Here is a 26707-nt window from a genome sequence, read left to right on the forward strand (position 1 = left end):
ATAGATGTAAAACAACTGTTTCACCATATCTCATACTATGAGGGTACCCACTGTCAATTGATACCATGCAGGTATATTAAGGTCCCAATGTCCAATGGCTAGGTGAGCAGAATTCCACATGAGCGAAGAACAACAGATGCTGGCAAGAGGCACTGTAGATTTCTTACCACACCAGGTTGTTCTGACCCCAACTGAGAAGAGAGGAGGAGCAGTGTCACGGGGAGCTGCAGCTGTGTATTACAGAGACCGCTGGTGGCTGAACAGTGCCAGGTTTTCTATGTTTGGATTTATCCAATGGGAACTTTCGCCGTATTCTGAATCTACAGTGTGTGACCGTTCTAACAGCCAGCGCTCTGTCACAGGAGCAGCTATCATCACTAGTACGTGCACTTACACCTACCCTACACTTGGTGCAGAAGATATGACTGGAAATGGTCTGAATTCAGCACATGCTCAACTCAGAATAGGTCGCAGCTCTGTCTACACGCCCGTGGGATGCTTCGCCTGCGTGTAACGCCCCATTGATGTCCAGTACACACAATACTTACTGCTAAACCTAATGTTCGGAGCAAACCAATCATTTGGCAGCAAGTATTATTTTGCTATTATTTCCAAATGTATCTTCCCCCTACTCCTCCAATTCTGTAAATGTATCATCTTCATCATCATTTTTATTATTATTATTATTATTATTATACTTTTGAAGTCCACACTTATATTAGCAAAATATCTTTAATCTATAAAGTCATGCTGGTTTTACACTTATTCTTTAGGTGCTGTTATCCTCCTGGGAAGGACCAACATGTTTCGCTTTAATCATCCAAAAGAAGCTGCTAAATTAAGGGAAAAAAGGAAGGTAATACCAATATAAAATCTTTTTATAATACGTGTTTCTGTATGTCGAATTGACTGATTTAAGTCAAGTTTATAATAATTTTTATTTATTCTTTTCATTCAGCTTTTTAAGTTTATAATTCTCAGTACAAAAATTAACATGTAGTTAAATTCCTGTTGTAACAAAAGCTTTGTACCTGCTTGCAGAGAACCCTGCTTTGGACATAGGGGATATCCTATTAGGCCCAGTAAAACATCGGGTGCAAAAAACGTAGGTTTTTCGCGATTTGTTTTCCGATGTTTCACCGATATTTTTTTTACAGGCTATCCAGATTGATCTCCTGTAAAAAAAAAAAAATAGATGCCCTTTCTCCCGAAAACACACAGGTTCAGTGAAAGCTTTGTGTTTTCGGTAGAAACAGCCCCGTTTTTGCACGGAAACGGGGCTGTTTCTGGGGATTTGGTTTTGCATGCTTGAGGCGAAACAAAATCCCTGATGGGCGGGACAACCTGAAGCTTCCCATGCCCGCTGCAGCATCCGGAAGCTGTCCTCGACGCGGTGACCCCCAGCAGAGAAGCCGGGGCAGCACCAAGACCGCATCCCCCCTCTATACCGCCCCCGGCAGCGGTCACCAGGGGAGCCGGAGGAGCAGCGCTGCATCGGGCGTTGTCAGGAGCCGGCACCCGGTGCAGTTTCATGTAACCCCCGATAAGCCACCGCTCGTGCTGGCTTATCGGGGGTAATAGGATAGCCCCCGGCGGACAATTAGCCCCGGTAAATTACCGGGGGTAATTGGATATCCCCCATAGTGAGAGTGAGGATTTCACACACAATGGGCTAGATGCATCATCGCTTGGAAAGTGATAAAATGGAGAAAGAAAAATGCCAGCCAATCAGCTCCTAACTGCCATATCACAGGCTGTGTTTGAAAAATGACAGTTAGGAGCTGATTGGCTGGTACTTTTTGACTCTCCATTTTATCACTTTCCAAGCGATGATGCATCTAGCCCAATGTCTGGCTGAGAACATATATTGCCTGTTACAGTAGGCGCTAACAATGCAAGACTCTCTTCACGCCTGTATGGGGTGCGCGGAAAAACTTGCGGGTTTGATGGCCATGATTTACCGTTGTGGAATGGCACATTGCACAGAATTGTATCAGCCCCTATAAGCAAAGTCTCATGGGCAAATGTATCAAGCCTTCTACAAAGTCGAGAAATGGAGAAGTTGCCTATAGCAACCTATTAGCTTCTAACTGGCATTTATCAAGTACATTAATTGGCAACTTCTCCAGTCTTAGAAGTCTGGATATATTTGCCCCTAAGTCGCCAATCAAATCACTACTCTCCTCCTGGGCTTTGAAAGTACATAGTGTAAATTAGACATATGATGCCACTGTATATACTGGTTAATGCAGACATGTCAAACTCAATCCCCAGTTGGGTCAAATAAGTCTGAGATTGTGCGGGGCTGCCCGCCATGCTCAGTGGGTGATACTCATTAACTACATGTAGCCCTATGGGAGAGAGAGCGCTGCAGCAATAAGAGGATCGCTGCAAATACTGTTCATCGCCTTCTAATCGCCACAGTGTTGGCTGTGTCTGTATGTTACCTGATACCAAGAAACTTGCTACGTATCATTCAATATCACAGTACAGAGGCCGTGATAGGGCAGAGAGCAGACTATTACCTCCCCATTACCCTCTCTTCCCCCTCCGCACCCACACTATACGGTGCCCTTATCAGCACCAGGGGCCCCCGCACACCTCACTCACCTCACTCTCTGCCACTGCCAAATTTTCAATCACCACCCCATTCACGTGTTCCCAACGCTTCTGTCCTGTTCATGCACTCGCCGGGACAGTGAGGAGGAGCTCCCAGGGACACACAGGATCAAGGAGGAGCCTGGGCAGGTACAAGTAGAAGGTGGTAGTAGAGTGAGTGAGAATAAGAGGAATGAGGCAGAGATTGGGTGGGAAAATTGAGGAGGGGGAGGAGGCTGGGATACAAGGAAGAGGGAAGAGACTAGGCGGAGACATATGGGCGCTGTGTTTTCCCTTCACTCAGGTTTGAATCCATATTCCCTTCTGGGTACTGTTCTGACTAGTGCATGCACACTGACAGTCATGTGACAGTGACGGGGAAGGTTCTGTCAGGCTGCATTCCATTTTGTTTTCACATAGTAATTCTGGGCCACAAAAATATTCGTTTTGGGCCACAAAAATATTCGTTTTGGGCCACATGCGGCCAGCGGTCCATGTGTTTGACATGTCTGGGTTAATGCATCTTTAGCAGTCTGATTATATCATAAAGAACATTATATGCAATTTTTTGTAATAAGTTGTTTTGTATTTGTCCTACAGAGTGGCCTGCTTTCTTCTTTCAGTCTATCTATGACCGATCTCTCAAAATCATGTGAAAATCTTTCCGCTGTTATGCTTTACAATCCTGGGTAAGGAAATAACATAACTGTTGGCGTTCTAAGTGCTGTTACAGTATGTTTTATATCATCTAAATATAGCTGAAGGTCTTAAATACAATTCTACATGTATTTGATGATTTGATGTTAAAACACAAATTCCATCAATTATGTTGATTTGTACACTATTCACTGTAATATGCTAAATCAAATGCTGAAACATTTAAATGAAGGACACATTTATTACTGAAGGTCTACGGGTTTTTTTGGTTTGTTTTTTTATGTATTTGTTTTATTTATTTAAATACTGCCAGTCATCTAAGTTTGGTCTTCTCTGATATATTATAATATCATATTATCATATGCCCAACGTGAAAAAAGTTACGACATTTCATACCATATCTGATTCCATCCTTCATTTGTGTATATATACAGGTTGAGTATCCCATATCCAAATATCCGAAATACGGAATATTCCGAAATACGGACTTTTTAAAGTGAGAGTGAGATAGTGAAACTTTTGTTTTCTGATGGCTCAATGTACACAAACTTTGTTTAATGCACACAGTTATTAAAAATATTGTATTAAATGACCTTCAGACTGTGTATATAAGGTGTATATGAAACATAAATGAATTGTGTGAATGTAGACACACTTTGTTTAATGCACAAAGTTATAAAAAATATTGGCTAAAATGACCTTCAGGCTGTGTGTATAAGGTGCATATAAAACATAAATGCATTCTGTGCTTAGATTTAGGTCCTATTGCCATGATCTCTCATTATGGTATGCAATTATTCCAAAATACGGAAAAATCCGATATCCAAAATACCTCTGGTACCAAGCATTTTGGATAAGGGATACTCAATATGTATCTATCTATATATATATATAATAAGAATTTACTTACCGATAATTCTATTTCTCGTAGTCCGTAGTGGATGCTGGGACTCCGTAAGGACCATGGGGAATAGCGGCTCCGCAGGAGACAGGGCACAAAAGTAAAGCTTTAGGATCAGGTGGTGTGCACTGGCTCCTCCCCCTATGACCCTCCTCCAAGCCTCAGTTAGGATACTGTGCCCGGACGAGCGTACATAATAAGGAAGGATTTTGAATCCCGGGTAAGACTCATACCAGCCACACCAATCACACCATACAACTTGTGATCTGAACCCAGTTAACAGTATGATAAAACGTAGGAGCCTCTGAAAGATGGCTCACAACAATAAACAACCCGATGTTATTGTAACAATAACTATATACAAGTATTGCAGACAATCCGCACTTGGGATGGGCGCCCAGCATCCACTACGGACTACGAGAAATAGAATTATCGGTAAGTAAATTCTTATTTTCTCTGACGTCCTAAGTGGATGCTGGGACTCCGTAAGGACCATGGGGATTATACCAAAGCTCCCAAACGGGCGGGAGAGTGCGGATGACTCTGCAGCACCGAATGAGAGAACTCCAGGTCCTCCTCAGCCAGGGTATCAAATTTGTAGAATTTAGCAAACGTGTTTGCCCCTGACCAAGTAGCTGCTCGGCAAAGTTGTAAAGCCGAGACCCCTCGGGCAGCCGCCCAAGATGAGCCCACTTTCCTTGTGGAATGGGCTTTAACAGATTTTGGCTGTGGCAGGCCTGCCACAGAGTGTGCAAGCTGAATTGTACTACAAATCCAACGAGCAATCGTCTGCTTAGAAGCAGGAGCACCCAGCTTGTTGGGTGCATACAGGATGAACAGCGAGTCAGATTTTCTGACTCCAGCCGTCCTGGAAACATATATTTTCCGGCCTTGACAACGTCTAGCAACTTGGAGTCCTCCAAGTCCCTAGTAGCCGCAGGCACCACAATAGGTTGGTTCAGGTGGACGCTGAAACCACCTTAGGGAGAAACTGAGGACGAGTCCTCAATTCCGCCCTGTCCGAATGGAAAATCAGATAAGGGCTTTTACAGGATAAAGCCGCCAATTCTGACACGCGCCTGGCCCAGGCCAGAGCCAACAGCATGACCACTTTTCCTGTGAGATATTTTAACTCCATAGATTTAAGTGGGTCAAACCAATGTGACTTTTGGGACCCAAAAACTACATTGAGATCCCAAGGTGCCACTGAAGGCACCAAAGGAGACTGTATATGCAGTACCCCTTTTACAAACGTCTGAACTTCAGGGACTGAAGCTAGTTCTTTTTGGAAGAAAATTGACAGAGCCGAAATTTGAACCTTAATGGACCCCAATTTCAGGCCCATAGACACTCCTGTTTGCAGGAAATGTAGGAATCGTCGAATTTCCTCCGTCGGGCCTTACTGGCCTCGCACCACGCAACATATTTTCGCCAAATGCGGTGATAATGTTTTGCGGTTACATCCTTCCTGGCTTTGATCAGGATAGCGATGACTTCATCCGGAATGCCTTTTTCCTTCAGGATCCGGCGTTCAACCGCCATGCCGTCAAACGCAGCCGCGGTAAGTCTTGGAACAGACAGGGTCCTTGCTGGAGCAGGTCCCTTCTTAGAGGTAGAGGCTACGGATCCTCCGTGAGCATCTCTTGAAGTTCAGGTTACCAAGTCCTTATTGGCCAATCCGGAGCCACGAATATAGTGCTTACTCCTCTCCATCTTATCAATCTCAGTACCTTGGGTATGAGAGGCAGAGGAGGGAACCCATACACTGATTGGTACACCCACGGTGTTACCAGAGCCTTTACAGCTATTGACTGAGGGTCCCTTGACCTGGCGCAATACCTGTCGAGTTTTTCCCAACGGTTTATAATCATGTGGAGGACTTCTGGGTGAAGTTCCCACTCTCCCGGGTGGAGGTCGTGCTGAGGAAATCTGCTTCCCAGTTGTCCACTCCCGGAATGAATACTGCTGACAGTGCTATCACATGGTTTTCCGCCCCGCGAAGAATCCTTGCAGCTTCTGCCATTGCCCTCCTGCTTCTTGTGGCACCCTGTCTGTTTACGTGGGTGACTGCCGTAATGTTGTCCGACTGGATCAACACCGGCTGACCTTGAAGCAGAGGTCTTGCTAAGCTTAGAGCATTGTAAATGGCCCTTAGCTTCAGATATTTATGTGAAGTGATGTCTCCAGGCTTAACCATAAGCCCTGGATATTCCTTCCCTGTGTGACTGCTCCCCAGCCTCGCAGGCTGGCATCCGTGGTCACCAGGACCCAGTCCTGAATGCCGAATCTGCGGCCCTCTAGAAGATGAGCACTCTGCAACCACCACAGGAGGGATACCCCTGTCCTTGGTGACAGGGTTATCCGCTGATGCATCTGAAGATGCGACCCGGACCATTTTTCCAGTAGGTCCCACTGGAAAGTCCTTGCGTGGAATCTGCCAAATGGGATTGCTTCGTAGGAAGCCACCATTTTTACACAGAACCCTTGTGCATTGATGCACTGAGACTTGGCTCGGTTTTAGGAGGTTCCTGACTAGCTCGGATAACTCCCTGGCTTTCTCCTCCGGGAGAAAAACCTTCTTTCTGGACTGTGTCCAGGATCATCCCTAGGAACAGAAGACAAGTCGTCGGAACCAGCTGCGATTTTGGAATATTGAGAATCCAATCGTGCTGCCGCAACACTACCTGAGATAGTGCTACACTGACCTCCAACTGTTCCCTGGATCTTACCCTTATCAGGGAATCGTCCAAGTAAAGAATAACTAAAATTCCCTTCCTTCGAAGGAATATCATCATTTCGGTCCTTACTTTAGTAAAGACCCGGGGTGCCGTGGACCATCCCTACGGCAGCTTCTGAACTGATAGTGACAGTTCTGTACCATAACCTGAGGTACCCTTGGTGAGAAGGGTAAATTTTTTGACATGAAGGTAAGCATCCTTGATGTCCCGAGACATCATGTAGTCCCCTTCTTCCAGGTTCGCAATCACTGCTCTGAGTGACTCAATCTTGAATTTGAACCTCTGTATTCAAAGATTTTAGATTTAGAATCGGTCTCACCGAGCCGTCTGGCTTCGGTACCACAATAGTGTGGAATAATACCCCGTTTCCTTTTGCAGGAGGGGTACCTTGATTATCACCTGCTGGGAATACAGCTTGTGAATGGCTACCAAAACTGCCTCCCTGTCAGAGGGAGACGTCGGTAAAACCGACTTTTTGAAACGGCGAGGGGGAGACGTCTCGAATTCCAATTTGTACCCCTGAAATATTACCTGAAGGATCCAGGGGTCTACTTGCGAGTGAGCCCACTGCGCACTGAAATTCATTGAGAACGGGCCCCCACCGTGCCTGAGCTTGTAAAGCCCTAGCATCATACTGAGGGCTTGGCAGAGGCGGGAAAGGGTTTCTGTTCCTGGGAACTGGCTCATCTCTGTAGCCTTTTTCCTCTCCCTCTGTCACGAGCAGAAAAGAGGAACCTTTTGTCCGCTTGCCAACAAAGGACTGCGCCTGATAATACCGCGTCTTATTTTGAGAGGCGACCTGGGGTACAAACGTGGATATCCCAGCTGTTGCCGTGGCCACCAGGTCTGAAAGACCGACCCCAAATGCCTTTTTTAAGGCAATACTTCCAAATGCCGTTTGGAATCCGCCTCACCTGACCACTTTACTGGTAGAATTGGACAACGCACTTATACTTGATGCCAGTCGGCAATATTTCGCTGTGCATCTCGCATATATTTTAAATGCTCTATAGGCAATAATATACTGTCCTTATCTAGGATATCAATATTTCCAGTCAGGGAATCCGACCACGCCAACCCAGCACTGCACATCCAGGCTGAGGCGATTGCTGGTCGCAGTATAACACCAGTATGTGTGTAAATACATTTTAGGATACCCTCCTGCTTTCTATCAGCAGGATCCTTAAGGGCGGCCATCTCAGGAGAGGGTAGAGCCCTTGTCTTACAAGCGTGTGAGCGCCTTATCCCCCCTAGGGGGTGTTTCCCAACGCACCCTAACCTCTGGCGAGAAAAGGTATACTGCCAATAACTTTTTAGAAATTATCAATTGTTATCGGGGGGAAACCCACGCATCATCACACACCTCATTTTATTTCTCAGATTCAGGAAAACTACAGGTAGTTTTTCCTCACCAAACATAATACCCCTTTTTGGTGGTACTCATATTATCAGAAATGTGTAAACATTTTCCCTTGCCTCAATCATGTAACGTGTGGCCCTATTGGAAATCACGGTTGTCTCTTCACCGTCGACACAGGAGTCAGTATCCGTGTCGGCGTCTGTATCTGCCATCTGAGGTAACGGGCGCTTTAGAGCCCCTGACGGCCTATGAGACGTTTGGACAGGCACAAGCTGAGTAGCCGGCTGTCTCATGTCAACTACTGTCTTTATACAGAGCTGACACTGTCACGTAATTTTCAACAGTACATCCACTCAGGTGTCGACCCCCTAGGGGGTGACATCACTATTACAGACAATCTGCTCCGTCTCCACATCATTTTTCTCCTCATACATGTCGACACAAACGTACCGACACACAGCACACACACAGGGAATGCTCTGATAGAGGACAGGACCCCACTAGCCCTTTGGGGAGACAGAGGGAGAGTTTGCCAGCACACACCAAAGCGCTATAAACTGTATAGGGACAACCTTATAATAAGTGTCTATCCCTTATAGCTGCTTATATATATTTTTAGCCAAATAAGTGCCCCCCCTCTCTGTTGTACCCTGTTTCTGTAGTGCAGTGCAGGGGAGAGTCTGGGAGCCTTCCTACCAGCGGAGCTGTGTGGGAAAATGGCGCCGTGTGCTGAGGAGATAGGCCCCGCCTCCTTCTCGGCGGGCTCTTCTCCCGCTTTTATCTGGAAAACTGGCAGGGGTTAAATACATCCATATAGCCCAGGGGCTATATGTGATGTATTTTTTGCCATAGGAGGTATTTACATTGCTGCCCAGGGCGCCCCCCCCAGCGCCCTGCACCCTCAGTGACCGCAGTGTGAAGTGTGCTGGGAGCAATGGCGCACAGCTGCAGTGCTGTGCGCTACCTTAATGAAGACAGGAACGTCTTCTGCCGCCGATTTCTGGACCTCTTCACTCTTCAGCATCTGTAAGGGGGCCGGCGGAGCGGCTCCGGGACCCATCCAGGCTGTACCTGTGATCGTCCCTCTGGAGCTAATGTCCAGTAGCCAAGAAGCCCAATCCACTCTGCACGCAGGTGAGTTCGCTTCTTCTCCCCTTAGTCCCTCGATGCAGTGAGCCTGTTGCCAGCAGGTCTCACTGAAAATAAAAAACCTATTTAAACTTTACTTCTAAGCAGCTCAGGAGAGCCACCTAGCCTGCACCCTTCTCGTTCGGGCACAAAAATCTAACTGAGGCTTGGAGGAGGGTCATAGGGGGAGGAGCCAGTGCACACCACCTGATCCTAAAGCTTTACTTTTGTGCCCTGTCTCCTGCGGAGCCGCTATTCCCCATGGTCCTTACGGAGTCCCAGCATCCAATTAGGACATCAGAGAAATATATATATATATATATATATATATATATATATATACAGGTTGAGTATCCCATATCCAAATATTCCGAAATACGGAATTTTTTGAGTGAGACTGAGATAGTGAAACCTTTTTTTTCTGAGGCTCAATGTACACAAACTTTGTTTAATACACAAAATAATCTAAAATATTGTATTAAATTACCCTCAGGCTGTGTATATAATGTGTATATGGAACATAATTGAATCGTGTGTATGTGCACACACTTTGTTTAATGCACAAAGTTATTAAAAATATTGACTAAAATGACCTTCAGGCTGTGTGTATAAGGTGTATATGATACATAAATGTATTCTGTGCTTAGACTTGGGTTCCATCACCATGATATCTCATTATGGTATGCAATTATTCCAAAATACGGAAAAATCCGATATCCAAACTACCCCAGGTCCCAAGCATTTTGGATAAGGGATACTCAACCTGTATATATTTATTTTTTTATGAAGAGTTGTTTTTAACATACCACTTGTTTCTTGAATTCAGGGCCTAATTCAGCATGGATCGCAGATGTGCGGTTTTTTTTCTATGATCCATTTCTCTAACATGCGGGGGGGGGGGCACAGCACAGGGCAAGTCCGCCCCGCATGCCGGATCCAGCTCCCCCCCCCCCTCCATCCTCCGCAAACATGCGAAAGCAACACGCGGCGGCAATGCTTTTGCTGTTTAGGGTAGCCTTCTGCCTACGCAACCTAGCTGTGAAGGCAGGCGGCTACCCTCCATGTTTTGGGTCGCAGTGGCTGCGTGTGACGTCGCACAGCCACCGCAGCCCGCCCTCAAGCTGTCTGGACACGCCTGCATTGTCCAGACCGCACCCCGAAAACACTTCCGCAATGCCCCCTACCCGCCCTGCGGATGCCTCTGCCTATCATCTTGCTGTGGGCGCACGGCTGCACTTAACAGGGCTTCAGCAGGCGAGTGTTCCATGCTGATTAGGACCTCAGACTGAAACCGAATGTCCATTTTAAACATACAGTGTTTGCCCAGAAGTACCTCTGCCCCCCCCCCCCCCCACATACACACACACTTCCTGCTGCTCAATTACACTATTCCTGCGTTCAAGTCAGATGGGCACGGCCTCAACAACTTGATTCATGGCAGATTGCATCATCAAGTCCTTCAATTGCTCTTCTAAATTCCAGCTTGAAAGTTTTCTATTCATTAAGGGTAATCCTATTTGTTAGGTGTTTGTATGCTGGTATTGTTTTACAAAATATTTTTCTACGATATATATTTAGAATTACAAACCTCACAATTCTTACAATTACTTACCATCAGCAGAAGTTAGATTCACAGGTGTATACCTTTTATGGTTCCTATTGTTATCCTCTTTTTAAAAAGTGGTATCGCGTGTGGGTTTTGACAGTTTTGCGTCATTGACCCGGTTATGCAGGAATCCATATTTATCTATGTAATCTACAAATCAGGTCCTGAGATGTGCATGCTTAGTAGATGTCTGAACTCTCAGGAAATGACATCACTGGCACTGGTGGGAGGGGTCAAAGTTGTTTATTTTGGTGACTCCTATTATTAGCACCAATCTACAGAGTCAGTGTAAAGATGGAGAACATCCAGGAGGCATTTTTCAGGAATGCTGTATGAAACAATATGACCACCGAGCAGCCTACGGAACAACTGGCCTGAAAGCAACCATTTTCAGTTATCCATTGACCAGGCCACTCATCCACCTTCTGCACTGGACACTTTTCAGGGAAGCATGTGCCTGTATGTCGGAGAGTCTCCGGCGGCGGCGGGCATTTAAAATATGGTGCCGGTAAGTGAGCCAATCAAAACTCATGGTCTGGCAGCCAATCAGGTTCCACCACTGCTGGTTCACAAGCTCTGATTGGCTGACGGCCAGCACCATATTAAAAATGAAGGGAGGAGGAGTGCCAGTGACCGTCCAAGCCTGTGCGCTCTGTGAGCTACCGAAAATACTACGGCGCGCTACCGGTAGCTCGTGAGCTACGGGTTGGAGATCACTGCTCCAGCCGGTGCATGTTGGGTTCAAAATACTAGTTAAAAATGTTTGTCTATCAATTAGCAAACATTGTTCATATGGGCAGACACCATCTGGGCCGGGTGCTATCATGCTTTGGAGGGAATTCAAATGCCCACATAAATTTTTTGTGTAAAAATGGGGCTTAACGCAAATTTTTTTTTTGGCCTATCCGATTAGAGCCCGTTTTTACCTCACAAAAAAGGACCCTTTCTGGGCGAAAAGCCATAAAATCTGGGGTAAGTTCCCGGACCTATGTGTTTTCGTTATCGTGGCCGTTAAAACAGGTCACTTCCGGGCAGGTGAACAAAAAAATAAGGATTTACCGGTAGGTATTAAAATCCTTTCTCTTAGTCCGTAGAGGATGCTGGGGACTCCAAAAGGACCAGGGGGTATAGACGGGATCCGCAGGAGACATGGGCACTTTAAGACTTTAATGGGCGTGAACTGGCTCCTCCCTCTATGCCCCTCCTCCAGACCTCGGTTATAGGAACTGTGCCCAGAGGAGACGGACATTTTGAGGAAAAGGATTTTGTTAACTAAGGGTGAGATACATACCAGCTCACACCACAACACACCGTACAACATGGCATTTAACTAATACCAGGTAACAGCGTGAACCAAAGAGATCAGCAACAAGCTGACCTTAACCGAAACACAACCTTTGTGTAACAAAAGCAATAACCATTAACAAGTACTGCAGAAAAAAGTCCGCACTGGGACGGGCGCCCAGCATCCTCTACGGACTAAGAGAAAAGGATTTACCGGTAGGTATTAAAATCCTATTTTCTCCTATGTCCTAGAGGATGCTGGGGGCTCCAAAAGGACCATGGGGTTTATACCAAAGCTCCAGACCGGGCGGGAGAGTACGGATGACTCTGCAGCACCGATTGAGCAAACATGAGGTCCTCATCAGCTAGGGTATCAAACTTGTAGAAATTGGCAAAAGTGTTTGAACCCGACCAAGTAGCTGCTCGACAAAGTTGTAACGCCGAGACACCCCGGGCAGCCGCCCAAGACGAGCCCACCCTCCTAGTGGAATGGGCCTTCACCGATTTCGGTAACGGCAATCCAGCCGTAGAATAAGCATGCTGAATCGTATTACAGATCCAGCGTGCAATGGTCTGCTTAGAAGCAGGAGCCCCAACCTTGTTGGAAGCATACAGGACAAACAGCACCTCTGTTTTCCTAATACGAGCTGTTCTGGCTACATACATTTTCAAAGCCCTGACCACATCGAGAGACTTTGACTCAGCCAAGGCTTCAGTAGCCACAGGTACCACAATAGGTTGGTTCATGTGAAACGAAGAAACCACCTTTTGGAGAAATTGTTGACGAGTCCTCAACTCCGCTCTATCTACATGGAAAACCAAGTAGGGGCTTTTGTGAGACAAAGCCGCCAACTCTGACACCCGCCTTGCGGACGCCAAGTCCAATAGCATGACCACTTTCCAAGTGAGAAATTTCAACTCAACCTTTTGTAAAGGTTCAAACCAATGCGACGTAAGGAACTGTAACACCACGTTAAGATCCCATGGTGCCACTGGGGGCTCAAATGGAAGCTGGATGTGCAGCACGCCCTTCACGAAAGTCTGTACTTCTGGAAGCGAGGCCAATTCCTTTTGAAAGAAAATAGATAAGGCCGAAATCTGCACCTTAATGTAGCCTAACTTAAGGCCTGCATCCACACCAGCTTGCAAAAAATGGAGAAAATGACCCAGCTGTAATTCTTCCGTAGGCGCCATCTTGGATTCGCACAAAGACACATATTTTCTCCAAATACGGTGGTACTGCTTCGCCGTTACCTCCTTTCTAGCTTTCAGTAGAGTGGGGATGACCTCTGCGGGAATACCATTTCGAGCTAGGATTTGGCGTTCAACCGCCATGCCGTCAAACGCAACCGCGGTAAGTCTTGGAACACGCACGGCCCCTGCTGTAATAGATCCTCTCTTAGAGGAAGAGGCCAGGGATCTCCTATGAGTAATTCCTGAAGATCCGGATACCAGGCCCTCCGTGGCCAATCTGGAACAACGAGTATCGCCTGAACCCTTGTTCTTCTTATGATCCTTATCACCTTTGGGATGAGAGGAAGTGGAGGGAACACACAGACCGACTGAAACACCCACGGTATCACTAGAGCGTCCACAGCTACTGCCTGAGGGTCCCTCGACCTGGAACAATACGTCTGAAGCTTCTTGTTGAGGCGAGACGCCATCATGTCTATTTGAGGAATTCCCCAATGACCTGTCACTTCTGCAAAGACCTCTTGATGAAGACCACACTCTCCTGGATGGAGATCGTGTCTGCTGAGAAAGTCTGCTTCCCAGTTGTCCACGCCTGGAATGAAGACCGCTGACAGAGCGCTTGCATGTTTTTCCGCCCAGCGAAGAATCTTTGTGGCCTCTGCCATCGCCGCTCTGCTCCTTGTTCCGCCTTGGCGGTTTATGTGCGCCACCACTGTTGTGTTGTCCGACTGAATCAGGACGGGTAGGCCGCGCAGCAGATGTTCCGCTTGTAGAAGGCCGTTGTAGATGGCCCTTAATTCCAGAATGTTTATGTGTAGACAAGCTTCTTGGCTTGACCAGTTACCCCCTGTGTGACTGCTCCCCAACTTCGGAGACTCGCATCCGCGGTCACCAAGATCCAATCTTGGATCCCGAACCTGCGACCCTCTAGAAGGGGAGAAAGTTGGAGCCACCACAGGAGAGAAATTCTGGCCCTGGGGGACAGGCTTATCTTCCGGTGCATGTGTAGATGGGACCCGGACCACTTGTTCAACAGGTCCCACTGAAAAGTTCTTGCATGGAACCTGCCAAACAGAATGGCCTCGTAGGCCGCCACCATTTTCCCCAGCACTCGAGTGCATTGATGAATCGACACTCTTGCCGGTTTCAGAAGCTTCTTGACCATGTTCTGGAGTTCCAGAGCTTTTTCCAACGGGAGAAAAACTCTCTGTAGTTCCGTGTCCAGAATCATGCACAAAAACGACAGCCATGTTGTCGGAATCAACTGCGACTTTGGCAAATTTAGGAGCAAGCCATGTTGTTGCAGAACTGTCAGGGAGAGCGCAACGTTTTTTAGCAACTGCTCCTGTGATCTCGCCTTTATCAGGAGAGTGTCCAAGTACGGGATAATTGTGACCCCTTGCTTGCGCAGGAGTACCATCATTTCCGCCATTACCTTGGTGAAAATCCTCGGGGCTGTGGAAAGACCAAACGTCAACGTCTGAAATTGGTAGTGACAATCCTGAACAGCGAACCTCAGGTACGCCTGATGTGGAGGATATATGGGGACATGTAGGTAAGCATCCTTTATGTCGACACACCATAAAATCCCCCCATAGACTGGAGATCACTGCTCGGAGAGATTCCATCTTGAATTTGAATCTTTTTAAATACAGATTGAGGGATTTTAAGTTCAGAATCGGTCTGACCGAGCCATCCGGTTTCGGGACCACGAACAGGGTTGAATAAAACCCGTCCCCCCGCTGTAACGGGGGTACCGCGACAATGACTTGCTGCCGACACAGCTTTTGTATTGCCGCACAAACTACCTCTCTTTCTGGAAGAGAAGTTGGCAAGGCCGATTTGAAAAATCGGTGCGGAGGCACGTCTTGAAACTCCAGTTTGTATCCTTGGGTCACAATTTCCAGCACCCAAGGATCCAGGCCCGAGTGAACCCAGACCTGACTGAAGAGCTGAAGACGCGCCCCCACTGGGGCGAACTCCCGCAGCGGAGCCACAGCGTCATGCGGTGGATTTGGCAGAAGCCGGGGAGGACTTCTGCTCCTGGGAGCTTGCCACAGCCGGCAATCTTTTTCCTTTTACCTTACCTCTAGCAACAAGGAAAGAGGACCCCCGTCCTTTCCTGAATTTATGAGACCGAAAGGACTGCATCTGGTATTGAGGAGGTTTCTTTTGCTGTGGAGGGACAAAAGGCAAAAAGGACGACTTACCCCCCGCGGTAGCTGAAGAAACCAGGTCCGCGAGGCCTTCACCAAACAAAACTTCACCTTTGAAGGGCAGAGCCTCCATAGCCTTTTTAGAATCAGCATCACCATTCCATTGATGCGTCCACAACGCCCTCCTAGACGAGATTGCCATGGCATTGGCCCTTGAAGCCAAGAGGTCAATATCTCTCGCAGCATCCTTTAGATAGACTGCAGCGTCCCTGATGTGACCCAGGGTCAAAAGCACGCTTTCCCTATTCAGGGTGTCTATTTCAGATGACAAGTGATCTGCCCACTTTTCAATAGCGTTACTCACCCATGCCGATGCCACGGCCGGCCTGAGCAGCGTACCCGTAGTGACATAAATAGATTTCAAGGTAGTTTCTTGCTTACGATCGGCAGGCTCTTTAAGTGCTGCCGGGGACGGTAGCGCCACCTTCTTGGACAAACGCGCCAGGACTTTGTCCACCGTAGGGGAGGATTCCCACCGTAACCTATCCCCCGAGGGAAATGGATACACCATAGAAATCCTCCTGGGAATCAGTAGTCTCTTGTCAGGAGATTCCCAAGCTTTTTCAAAAAGAGCGTTCAGTTCATGAGAGGGAGGAAACGTTACCTCAGGTTTCCTTCCCTTAAACATACAGACCCTTGTCTCAGGAACAGCGGGGTCTTCTGTGATATGTAACACTTCTTTTATTGCCACAATCATGTACTGAATACTCTTAGCCACCTTAGGATGTAACTTGGCATCATTATAGTCGACACTGGAGTCGGAATCCGAGTCGGTGTCTGCTATCTGGGTAAATAAACGTTTCTGGGACCCTGAGGGTGTCTGAGATTGTGACAAAACATCTCCCATGGATTGTCTCCATACTTGGTTCTGAGCCTCAGATTTGTCCAACCTCTTGTGCAACAAAGCCACACTTGTATTTAAAACATTCCACATCTCTACCCAATCAGCAGTCAGCGGTGCCGACTGAGTCACTCCCTCATTCTGTTCAGCCCCCACCGCAGCCTCCTCCTGAGAAGAGCATTCAGCCTCAGACATGTCGACACACGCGTACCGACACCCACAAACACACTGGGCTATAGGGGACATACCCACAGTAAGGGCCCTTCAGAGAGACAGAGAGGGAGTTTGCCAGTTCACACCCAGCGCCTCACCGGCCTGAAAGAATGAAATAATGCCCCAGACGTATAAGCGCTTTTATTTAATAGTAACCAACACCAAATTGCTGTGCCCCCCCCTTGTTTTTTGCACCCTGTTACTTGTGACATCAGTGAAGGGCCAGGAGCAGCGTCTCTGCAGCAAGCTGTGGAGATAAAATAGCGCTGGTTAGAGCTGGAGGACGAAGCCCCGCCCCCTCAATGGCGTGCTTGTGTCCCACTTTTCTTTATACTGGCGGGGGTCTGTATACAGTGCCTATGCACTGTATACCAACTTGCCAGTCTCAGGTAGAGGTTTTATTGCTGCCCAGACCGCCCCCCCCCCTGCGCCCTGCACCCATGTAGTGCCTTGTGTGTGTGTGTGTGTGTGGAAGCAATAGCGCGCAGCGCGACCACTGCGCGGTACCTCAAGGAAGGACTGAAGTCTTCTGCCGCTTCTGAAGTCTTCTTGCTTTTGCTACTCACCCGGCTTCTTACTTCAGGCTCTGTGAGGGGGGCGGCGGCGCGGCTCCGGGAACGAACAGCTAGGCTATACCAAGTGATCAGACCCTTTGGAGCTAATAGTGTCCAGTAGCCTAAGAAGCAGAGCCTTTGAACTCACAGAAGTAGGGCTGCTTCTCTCCTCTCAGTCCCACGAAGCAGGGAGCCTGTTGCCAGCAGTGCTCCCTGAAAATAATAAACCTAACAAAAGTATTTTTTAGGAAAACTCTGTAGAGCTCCCCTAGTGTGTGCCCAGTCTCCTCTGGGCACAGAATCTAACTGAGGTCTGGAGGAGGGGCATAGAGGGAGGAGCCAGTTCACGCCCATTGAAGTCTTAAAGTGCCCATGTCTCCTGCGGATCCCGTCTATACCCCATTGTCTTTTGGAGTCCCCAGCATCCTCTAGGACGTAGGAGAAATACAGATAGTGATGGCTATCACATATAGTTAAAAAACGGGGGGGGGGGGGCATCAATTAGCCGCGTTAATTTACCACGACTAGTTGATTCCCCCTTAGCCTAATTTAGTGATACCTGAACCTCTGCGCCTTTTTCTGTGCTAGACAAGTCAGTGAAATTTAATGGTGTGCATAGGCTGTTGCTGGACAACAAAATATATGTAGGTAAGTTCTGTAATTTAGCAGGGCAATATATTATTTCTCATACGTTCTAGAGGATGCTGGGGACGACATCAAGACCATGGGGTATAGACGGGATCCGCAGGAGACATGGGCACGCTAAAGACTTTTCATTGGGTGTGAATTGGCTCCTCCCTCTATGCCCCTCCTCCAGACCTCAGTTTTAGAAATGTGCCCAGGTCGACTGAATGCACTCTGAGGAGCTCTACTCAGTTTCTCTGAAAAGACTTATGTTAGGTTTTTTATTTTCAGGGAGATCTTCTGACATCAGACTCCCTGCTTCGTGGGACTGAGGGGGCAGAAGCAGAACCAACTTCCTCAGAGTTTCATGGCCCTGCTTCTGGCTGACATGACACCATTAGCTCCTGAAGGGAACTGAACGCTAGCCGTGTCTAGATGCTCACTCCCACAGCACGCCGTCACCCCCCCTCACAGAGCCAGAAGTCAGAAGACAGGTGAGTATGAGAAGAATGATCTTCAATCAAAAGTAAGTGACGGCTGAGGTGCGGCGCGGCTGGAGGGAGCGCAGCGCGCCATTGCTGCCCACACACACAGGCACTGCAGGGTGCAGGGCACGGGGGGGGGGGGGGGGGATGCCCTGGGCAGCAAGAAAAATACCTCAAAACTGCCAGTATAAATAATAAGTCAATATACTTAGTGTAAGGACGCGCCATTGTGGGGGTGGAGCTTCTTCCTCAGGCAGCCAGCATACTACTCAGCGCCATTTTCTCTCTCTCCTCAGGCTGCAGAGAACACGCTGGTCCTCTCCTCCACTTCTGACAAGTACAGGGTGCTATAAAGGGGGGGCACAAAGCGATTGTGGTGCATTTGATAGTGTATATTACTATTTAAAAGCGCTTTTGGGCTGTGGACATCCTGTGTTCACAGGCAATACTGGCGCTGGGTTTGTGAACTGGCTGCTCCTATCCTGTGTCCCTCTGACAGATTTTAAATAAGTCCCAGTGTGTCTGTGAGTGTGGTGTACACGTGTGAGGCATGTCTGAGGCAGGGAGTTCCTCCCCGGAGGAAGCCATTTTAGGGACACAGAGTTGTAATGTGGTGGCGCTACCGGCACACCAAGAGCCTGCATGGGTGGAAGAGCTACGTGACAGCATGCATCTGATTAACCGTAGATTGGATAAGTCTGAATCTAAGGCTGCATGCTGAAGAAAATCTGTGGAAGATGTGATTTTTCAGGATGCTGTTATTCCTTATGCGGGCGGTCCCTCTGGGTCACATAAGAGACCATTTGCAAATGTTGTAAACACTGATACCGACACGGATTCTGATTCTTGTGTCGACAATAGTGAATCCAGAGAGATAGATCATAAATTGGCAAAAAGTATACAATATATGATTGTGGCTATAAGGGACGTGTTGGAGGTTACAGAAAGCACTCCTGTACCTCAGGAGAAAGCTTATTTATGTAAGGAAAAGAAATCCAAAGTCACGTTCCTTCCTTCACACAAACTAAATGCTCTATTTGAAGGGATGTGGGTGAATCCTGATAAAAAATGTTGTATTCCCAAAAGGATTCACATAGCTTATCCTTTCCCGGTTGAAGACAGGAAAAAATGGGAGTCACCCTCTGTGTTAGACAGTGCACTTTCCAGGTTGACAAAGAAGGTAATTCTCCCTGCTCCTGGCACGGCTTCTCTTAAAGAGCTGGCAGACCGCAAAATGGAAACGACATTGAAATCCATTTATGTTACCAATGGTACACAGCTCAGGCCCACAATTGCCTGCGCATGGGTGAGTCGCGCTATTGAAAAATGGTCAGAAAGCGTGTCATCAGAAATTGACACGATTGATAAAGATGAGATACTCCTTAAGTTAGGGAATATCAAGGACGCTGCCGCCTACATGCTGGAAGCAATGAAGGATATTGGACTCTTGAGTTCACAGGCCGCTACCATGGCAGTATTGGCTAGGCGGGCGTTATGGATTCGCCAGTGGAACGCGGATGCAGATTCCAAAAGAAACATGGAGGCTCTCCCATATAAAGGTGAGGCCTTATTTGGCGATGGCCTGGATGCGTTAGTCTCGGCGGCTACCGCAGGTAAGTCAACATTTTTGCCCTCTGCGCCTGCACCGGCAAAAAAGACCTATCACCCGCAAATGCAGTCCTTTCGGCCCAATAAATACAAAAAGGCGAGAGGTTCCCCCTTCTTTGCAGGTAGGGGAAGTGGAAAGAAGCCCACACCGGCTCCAGGTTCCCAAGAGCAGAAGTCTACCCCTAATTCTGCCAAATCCCCAGCATGACGCTGGAACTCCCTTGCGGGAGGCCGCTCGGGTGGGGGCACGTCTCAAACTCTTCAGCCAGGATTGGATTCTGTCTGGCCTGGATCCCTGGGTGTTGCAAATAGTATCCCAGGGATACAAACTAGAGTTTCAAGACGTTCCCCCATGCCGATTTTTCAAATCGACAATGCAAAGCTTCTCCGCCAGAGATAGAAGCAGTAACAGCGGCAATCCAAAAATTATGTCAAGACCAGGTTATAGTCCTGGTACCGTTGTCGCAACAAGGGCGGGGTTTTTATTCTAGCCTCTTTGTTGTTCTGAAGCCGGACAGCTCGGTCAGACCGATCCTAAATCTAAAAGATCTGAATTTCTTCCTGAAAAGGTTCAAGTTCAAGATGGAATCACTTCGGGCGGTGATTGCCAGTCTGGAGGTGGGGTACTACTTAGTGTAGGTGGACATAAAGGATGCTTACCTGCATGTTCCCATTTATCCTCCTCACCAGGCTTATCTGAGATTCGCGATTCAGGATTGCCATTACCAATTCCAGACGTTACCTTTCGGTCTCTCCATGGCGCCAAGGGTATTCACCAAGGTGATGGCGGAGATGATGGTCCTCCTTCGTCAGAAAGTAGTCAATATAATCCCTTATCTGGACGACCTCCTGATAAAGGTGAGATCCAGGGAGCAGTTATTACAAAACATATCCCTCTCCCTGTCAATACTCCAACAACACGGGTGGATCATAAATTATCCAAAGTCACAGTTGGAACCGACGACAAGGTTGTCTTTCCTCGGGATAATTCTGGACACAGAAGTTTATAAAGTATTTCTTCCGCTGGAAAAGGCTCTGGAAAACCAGAAAATGGTAAAACAAATATTGAAACCATCAAGTGTGTCGATCCATCAGTGCATTCGGTTGTTGGGGAAGATGGTGGCGGCCTACGAGGCCATACAGTTTGGCAGGTTCCATGCCAGAGTATTCCAGTGGGACCTGTTGGACAAGTGGTCGGGGTCACACCTACACATGCACAGAAAGATAATCCTGTCGTCAAAAAACAGGATTTCGCTCCTGTGGTGGTTGCACAGCTCTCACCTGCTAGAAGGACGTAGGTTCGGGATTCAGGACTGGGTCCTAGTAACCACGGATGCAAGTCTCCGAGGTTGGGGAGCAGTCTCTCAGGGAGAAAACTTCAGGGACGTTGGTCACAACAGGAAGCCTGCCTTCACATAAACTTTCTGGAGCTAAGAGCCATTTACAATGGCCTTCAACAAGCGGTACATCTTCTTCAAGACCGTCCCGTGCAGATCCAGGCGGACAATGTAACAGCAGTCGCATACAAAAACAGGCAGGGCGGAACAAAAAGCAGAGCGGTAATGGCAGAGGCGACGAAAATCCTCCGCTGGGCAGAAAAACATCTACAAGCTCTGTCGGCAATATTCATTCCGGGAGTAGACAACCGGGTAGCAGACTTCCTCAGCAGACACGATCTCCATCCAGGAGAGTGGGGCCTCCACCAAGAAGTCTTCGCAGAGGTGACAAGTCTTTGGAGAGTTCCTCAAATAGACATGATGGCGTCTCGTCTCAACAAGAAGCTTCAGAGATACTGTTCCAGGTCGAGAAACCCTCAAGCAGTAGCAGTGGATGCACTGGTGACCCAGTGGGTGTTTCTGTCAGTGTATGTTTTCCCTCCACTTCCGCTGATCCCAAAAGTACTCAGGATCATAAGAAAGACAAGGGTTCGTGCAATCTTCATTGTCCCAGACTGGCCAAGGAGGGCTTGGTACCCAGATCTTCAGCAGTTACTCATAGGAGATCCTCTGCCTCTTACTCCTCCGTAGGACTTGCTGCAGCAGGAGCCGTGTGTGTTCCAAGACTTACTGCGGCTACGTTTGACGGCATGGCTGTTGAGCGCCGTATCCTAGCCAGGAAGGGTATTCCTAAGGAGGTCATCCCCACCCTTATTCAGGCCAGAAAGGGAGTAACGTCAAAACATTACCACCGTATTTGGAGAAAATATGTGTCTTGGTGTGAATCCAAGAAAGCTCCTACGGAAGAGTTTCACTTAGGACGTTTTCTGCATTTTTTGCAGTATGATGTGGAGACGGGCCTACGATTGGGATCAATCAAGGTCCAGATTTCGGCCTTGTCAGTGCTCTTCCAAAAACAATTGGCCTCTCTTCCAGAGGTTCAGACCTTCGTGAAAGGGGTTCTGCACATCCAGCCTCCATTCGTGCCTCCAGTGGCACCTTAACGTGGTATTGCAGTTCCTTCAATCGGAATTGGTTTGAGCCTCTACAAAAGATAGATTTGAAGTTTCTCACTTGGAAAGTGGTGATGCTTTTGGCATTGGCATCCGCAAGGCGGGTGTCTGAATTGGGGGCCTTGTCTCACAAGAGCCCTTACCTGATTTTTCATGAAGATAGGGCAGAGTTGCGAACTCGCCAACATTTTCTTCCAAAGGTGGTTCCTACTTTTCACATAAACCAACCTATTGTGGTGCCAGTAGTTACTGACACATTCACTGATTCAAAGTCTCTAGATGTGGTTAGAGCTTTGAAAATCTATGTTGCTAGAATAGCTTGTATACAGAAAACAGAGGCTCTGTTTGTCCTGTATGATCACAACAAGATTGGCTGTCCTGCTTCCAAGCAGACTATTGCACGTTGGATTAGAAATATGATTCAGCAAGCTCATACTACGGCTGGATTGACGTTACCGACGTCGGTAAAGGCCCACTCCACTAGGAAGGTGGGCTCATCCTGGGCGGCTGCCCGGGGGGTCTCGGCATTACAACTTTGCCGAGTAGCTACTTGGTCAGGGTCAAACACATTTGCTAAGTTCTACAAGTTTGACACCTTGGCCGATGAGAACCTAAAGTTTGGTCAATCGGTGCTGCAGGGTCACCCGCACTCTCCCGCCCGTACTGGAGCTTTGGTATAGACCCCATGGTCTTGATGTCATCCCCAGCATCCTCTAGGATGTATGAGAAAATAGGATTTTGATAACCTACTGGTAAATCCTTTTCTCCTAGTCCGTAGAGGATGCTGGGCACCCGTCCCAGTGCGTACTTTACCTGCAGTTTAGTTATTACAGTTACACAAGTTGTGTTACCTTGGTTTCAGCATGTTGCTGCAATTAGTTCATGTCTGTTGGCGTGTGTTATGTTGAATGCCATGTGTGCGGCATGGTTGAGGGTGTGAGTTGGTAGATATCTCACCACTAGTTAAGTAATTCCTTTCCTCGAAATGTCAGTCTCCCTGGGCACAGTTCCTGCAACTGAGGTCTGGAGGAGGGGCATAGAGGGAGGAGCCAGTTCACACCCAATGAAAAGTCTTTAAAGTGCCCATGTCTCCTGCGGATCCCGTCTATACCCCATGGTCTTGATGTCGTCCCCAGCATCCTCTACGGACTAAGAGAAAAGGATTTACCGGTAGGTTATCAAAATCCTATTTTTTCTTTCTTGCTATTAATGTTTGCACGATCTTTTACTTTAACCTGGTCTCCTTTTTACATGTGTTGTTACACTTATTAAATTTTTCCAGTGACTTCTGAAATCCTTCTAGTTTTACTATTGAAATGCTCTCTCATTGTCTTACTGTCTGCAGTACTTTCACATGTTTGTTTTTTTGTATGGTATGTACTTCTGAATTTATATAAGCCTCTTCAGCTTTTGTTATAAAACTGAAAGTGAAATGTTACTTTGTTTTGATCCCCATTTTCCTTAAGTCCCTATTACCTGTACATTCTATATAATATTTGTTATGTGCCTTATAACAATCCCCCATCAGTACTGATACTTGAAATACTAAATACTTATATATACTTATTATACTTGATACTTGAAGTACTAAACTTGAAATATGGGCGTCTAAATGGAGAATGAGGTTCAATATAGAAAAATGCAAAGTTATGCATTTCGGGACTAGAAAAAAAACTTGCATCCTACATATTAAATGGGGAATATCCATTGGTAACAGTATTGTAAAAAGATTTGGGGGTACTCATTGATAATAGGCTTAATAACCGTATACAATGTCAAAGCGCAGTAAAGAAGGCAAGTAAGGTGCTAGCGTGCATAAAACGGGGACTTGAGACAAGGGATGAGTGTAATCCTGCCGCTGTACAATCATTGGTACGTCCGCACCTGGAATACTATGTTCAATTTTGGGCAACACATTATAAAAAAGATATCTGTGAACTCGAAAGGGTTCAAAGGATGAGCTACTAAATTGATTAAAGGGATAGAGGGACTGGATTACGAGGAATGGCTTACTAGGTTGAATATGTATACACTGGAAAAGAGGCGTCGAAGAGGAGACATTATTAATATCTTCAAATATGTAAAGTAACATTACAAAGAGTTATCAGAGGAATTGTTTATTAAAAGAAAACTGTATAGGACACGTGTTCACTCGCTGAGGCTAGAGGAGAGAAAATTCCGTACGCAACGTAGGAAAGAATTCTTCACTGTTGGGGCAATAAGGATTTGGAATTCCCTGCCAGAGAAGATGGTAATGGTGGACTCTGTAAATGTATTTAAAAACAGATTAGATACATTTCTGACTGGAAAAGATATTCAAGGTTATAGCATTTGAAATATTGACATTGAGAATCTGGGAGGAACATGGGCCCTCATTCCGAGTTGATCGGTCGCAAGGCGAATTTAGCAGAGTTACACACGCTAAGCCGCCGCCTACTGGGAGTGTATCTTAGCATCTTAAAATTGCGACCGATGTATTCGCTCACAAACTACTTAGCAGTTTTAGAGTAGCTCCAGACTTACTCTGCCTGTGCGATCAGTTCAGTGCTTGTCGTTCCTGGTTTGACGTCACAAACACACCCAGCGTTCGCCCAACCACTCCCCCATTTCTCCGGCCACTCCTGCGTTTTTTCCGGAAACGGTAGCGTTTTCAGCCACACTCCCATAAAACGGCCTGTTTCCGCCCAGTAACACCCATTTCCTGTCAATCACATTACGATCGCCGGAGCGATGAAAAAGCCGTGAGTAAAAATACTATCTTCATAGCAAAGATACTTGGCGCAGTCGCAGTGCGAATATTGCGCATGCGCACTAAGCGGAATTTCACTGCGATGCGATGAAAAATACCGAGCGAACGACTCGGAATGAGGGCCATGATTTATAGTTGTTAACTATACATAAAATATTACTTCAGCAGGGACATTATAATGAACTCGGCTTAATACAGAATACAGGTTGAACCCGATGGGCATTTTGCCTCTTTTCAACCTCATTAACTATGTATGTTACTTTACAGGTGGATGTTCTTTTCCTTCTCCATGTTTATCATGAGAACCATGTTCTATCACAAGGACCACTAAGGGGGGAATTCAAATGATCGCAATAAAATTTACCACGAAAAAAGTAATCTTCGCAATTTTTTTGCCCAATGTTTTTTGGTTCAGGCAATTCAAGTACTTTTATTTGCTGTAAATGTACCCACTATCGTGTGAAAACAGACAGGATTTGGGAGTAGCTCCCAGATCCATGTGTTTTCGCAAAAGTGCAACACTTATCTGGGATTTTATTTCTTCTGCCTCCGGGCAGGTGAAACAAAATCTCAAATAGTGGCAGTTATCTGAAATAATTGAATTACCCCCTCGTGGATCAGTTAGCCACAGTAATTTACCATAGATAATTGAATGCCCCCTAAATTGTAGTAATGTTCTCAATAAAAGGTTTTTACTTAAACACAAACACATTCCCCTTTCCAGTCTTTTGTATATATCTACTAAACCAGCAACATACTTCTATATACACTGCCCAGTCACGACTTATATCCTGCAAAGTCTCTGGAATACCCAGTAAATCATAATTTGCTTTTAATATCATTTGTTTAAGTTCACCTGTTTTATTTGGAAGACCTCTAGTGTTTGTTACAGCACATTTTATATCTTCACTGTCGCTTTTAGTTTTCAGCACCAATGTGTTATACATCGCCTTGGTCTTGGCCTTGTTTCCTGGTCAAAAAATAGTTCAGTACCTTCATCCTTCCCCACTGTTCCACATTGGAATCTCCTCTCTTCCCCTAGATGCACTGTTCATACTGTACCTACTGTAGTGCGTGTAGCGTATGGCCTAGTTCTCCAAAGTCTCTGAAAGCTCCTTTCTAAATCAACTTCTCATCAATTTATTACCCTCCATAAGGTACCCATTACTATTTCTGGTGGTTTGAAAGGTCTTTGCTTTAAGTTTATAGGCTACTTTCTGAAATTGTTTTAAGAGCTGCCCATTTACTTCTATATTTGTCATTGCCGGAAGTAATCTAACACTATTCTTGGGCCTTCCCTGGTGCAGGGCCTGATTAACAAAGGGGTTAATGTGAGTACAGCTCCAGACCTTCTCCTAAAAATAGACCTATCATCAAGACAGCATTTTGATGACCAGCTTAGTCCTACCTATCCTCATGGTCTTCCATAAATCAGAAGTATTACAATTGTATTTCTAGTTTCCTCGCAAAATGATGACATTTTTCTATCTGTCATATTTGGA

General features: G+C 46.7%; 1 protein-coding gene across 4 annotated transcripts in view; it reads left to right on the top strand.

Moving 5' to 3' along the window:
* Positions 1–26707, top strand: part of KIF16B (kinesin family member 16B) — a 717875-nt gene that overhangs the window by 381983 nt on the left and 309185 nt on the right. For all 4 annotated transcript variants that reach the window (XM_063918524.1, XM_063918525.1, XM_063918526.1 and 1 more), the window contains exons 16-17: positions 774–856; positions 3199–3287. In XM_063918524.1, coding sequence (XP_063774594.1) covers positions 774–856; positions 3199–3287 — 172 coding nt within the window. The remainder of the gene's footprint in view (positions 1–773; positions 857–3198; positions 3288–26707) is intronic.

The sequence above is a fragment of the Pseudophryne corroboree genome, chromosome 4 (assembly GCF_028390025.1).
Source record: "Pseudophryne corroboree isolate aPseCor3 chromosome 4, aPseCor3.hap2, whole genome shotgun sequence".
NCBI classification, from domain to species: Eukaryota; Metazoa; Chordata; class Amphibia; order Anura; family Myobatrachidae; genus Pseudophryne; species Pseudophryne corroboree.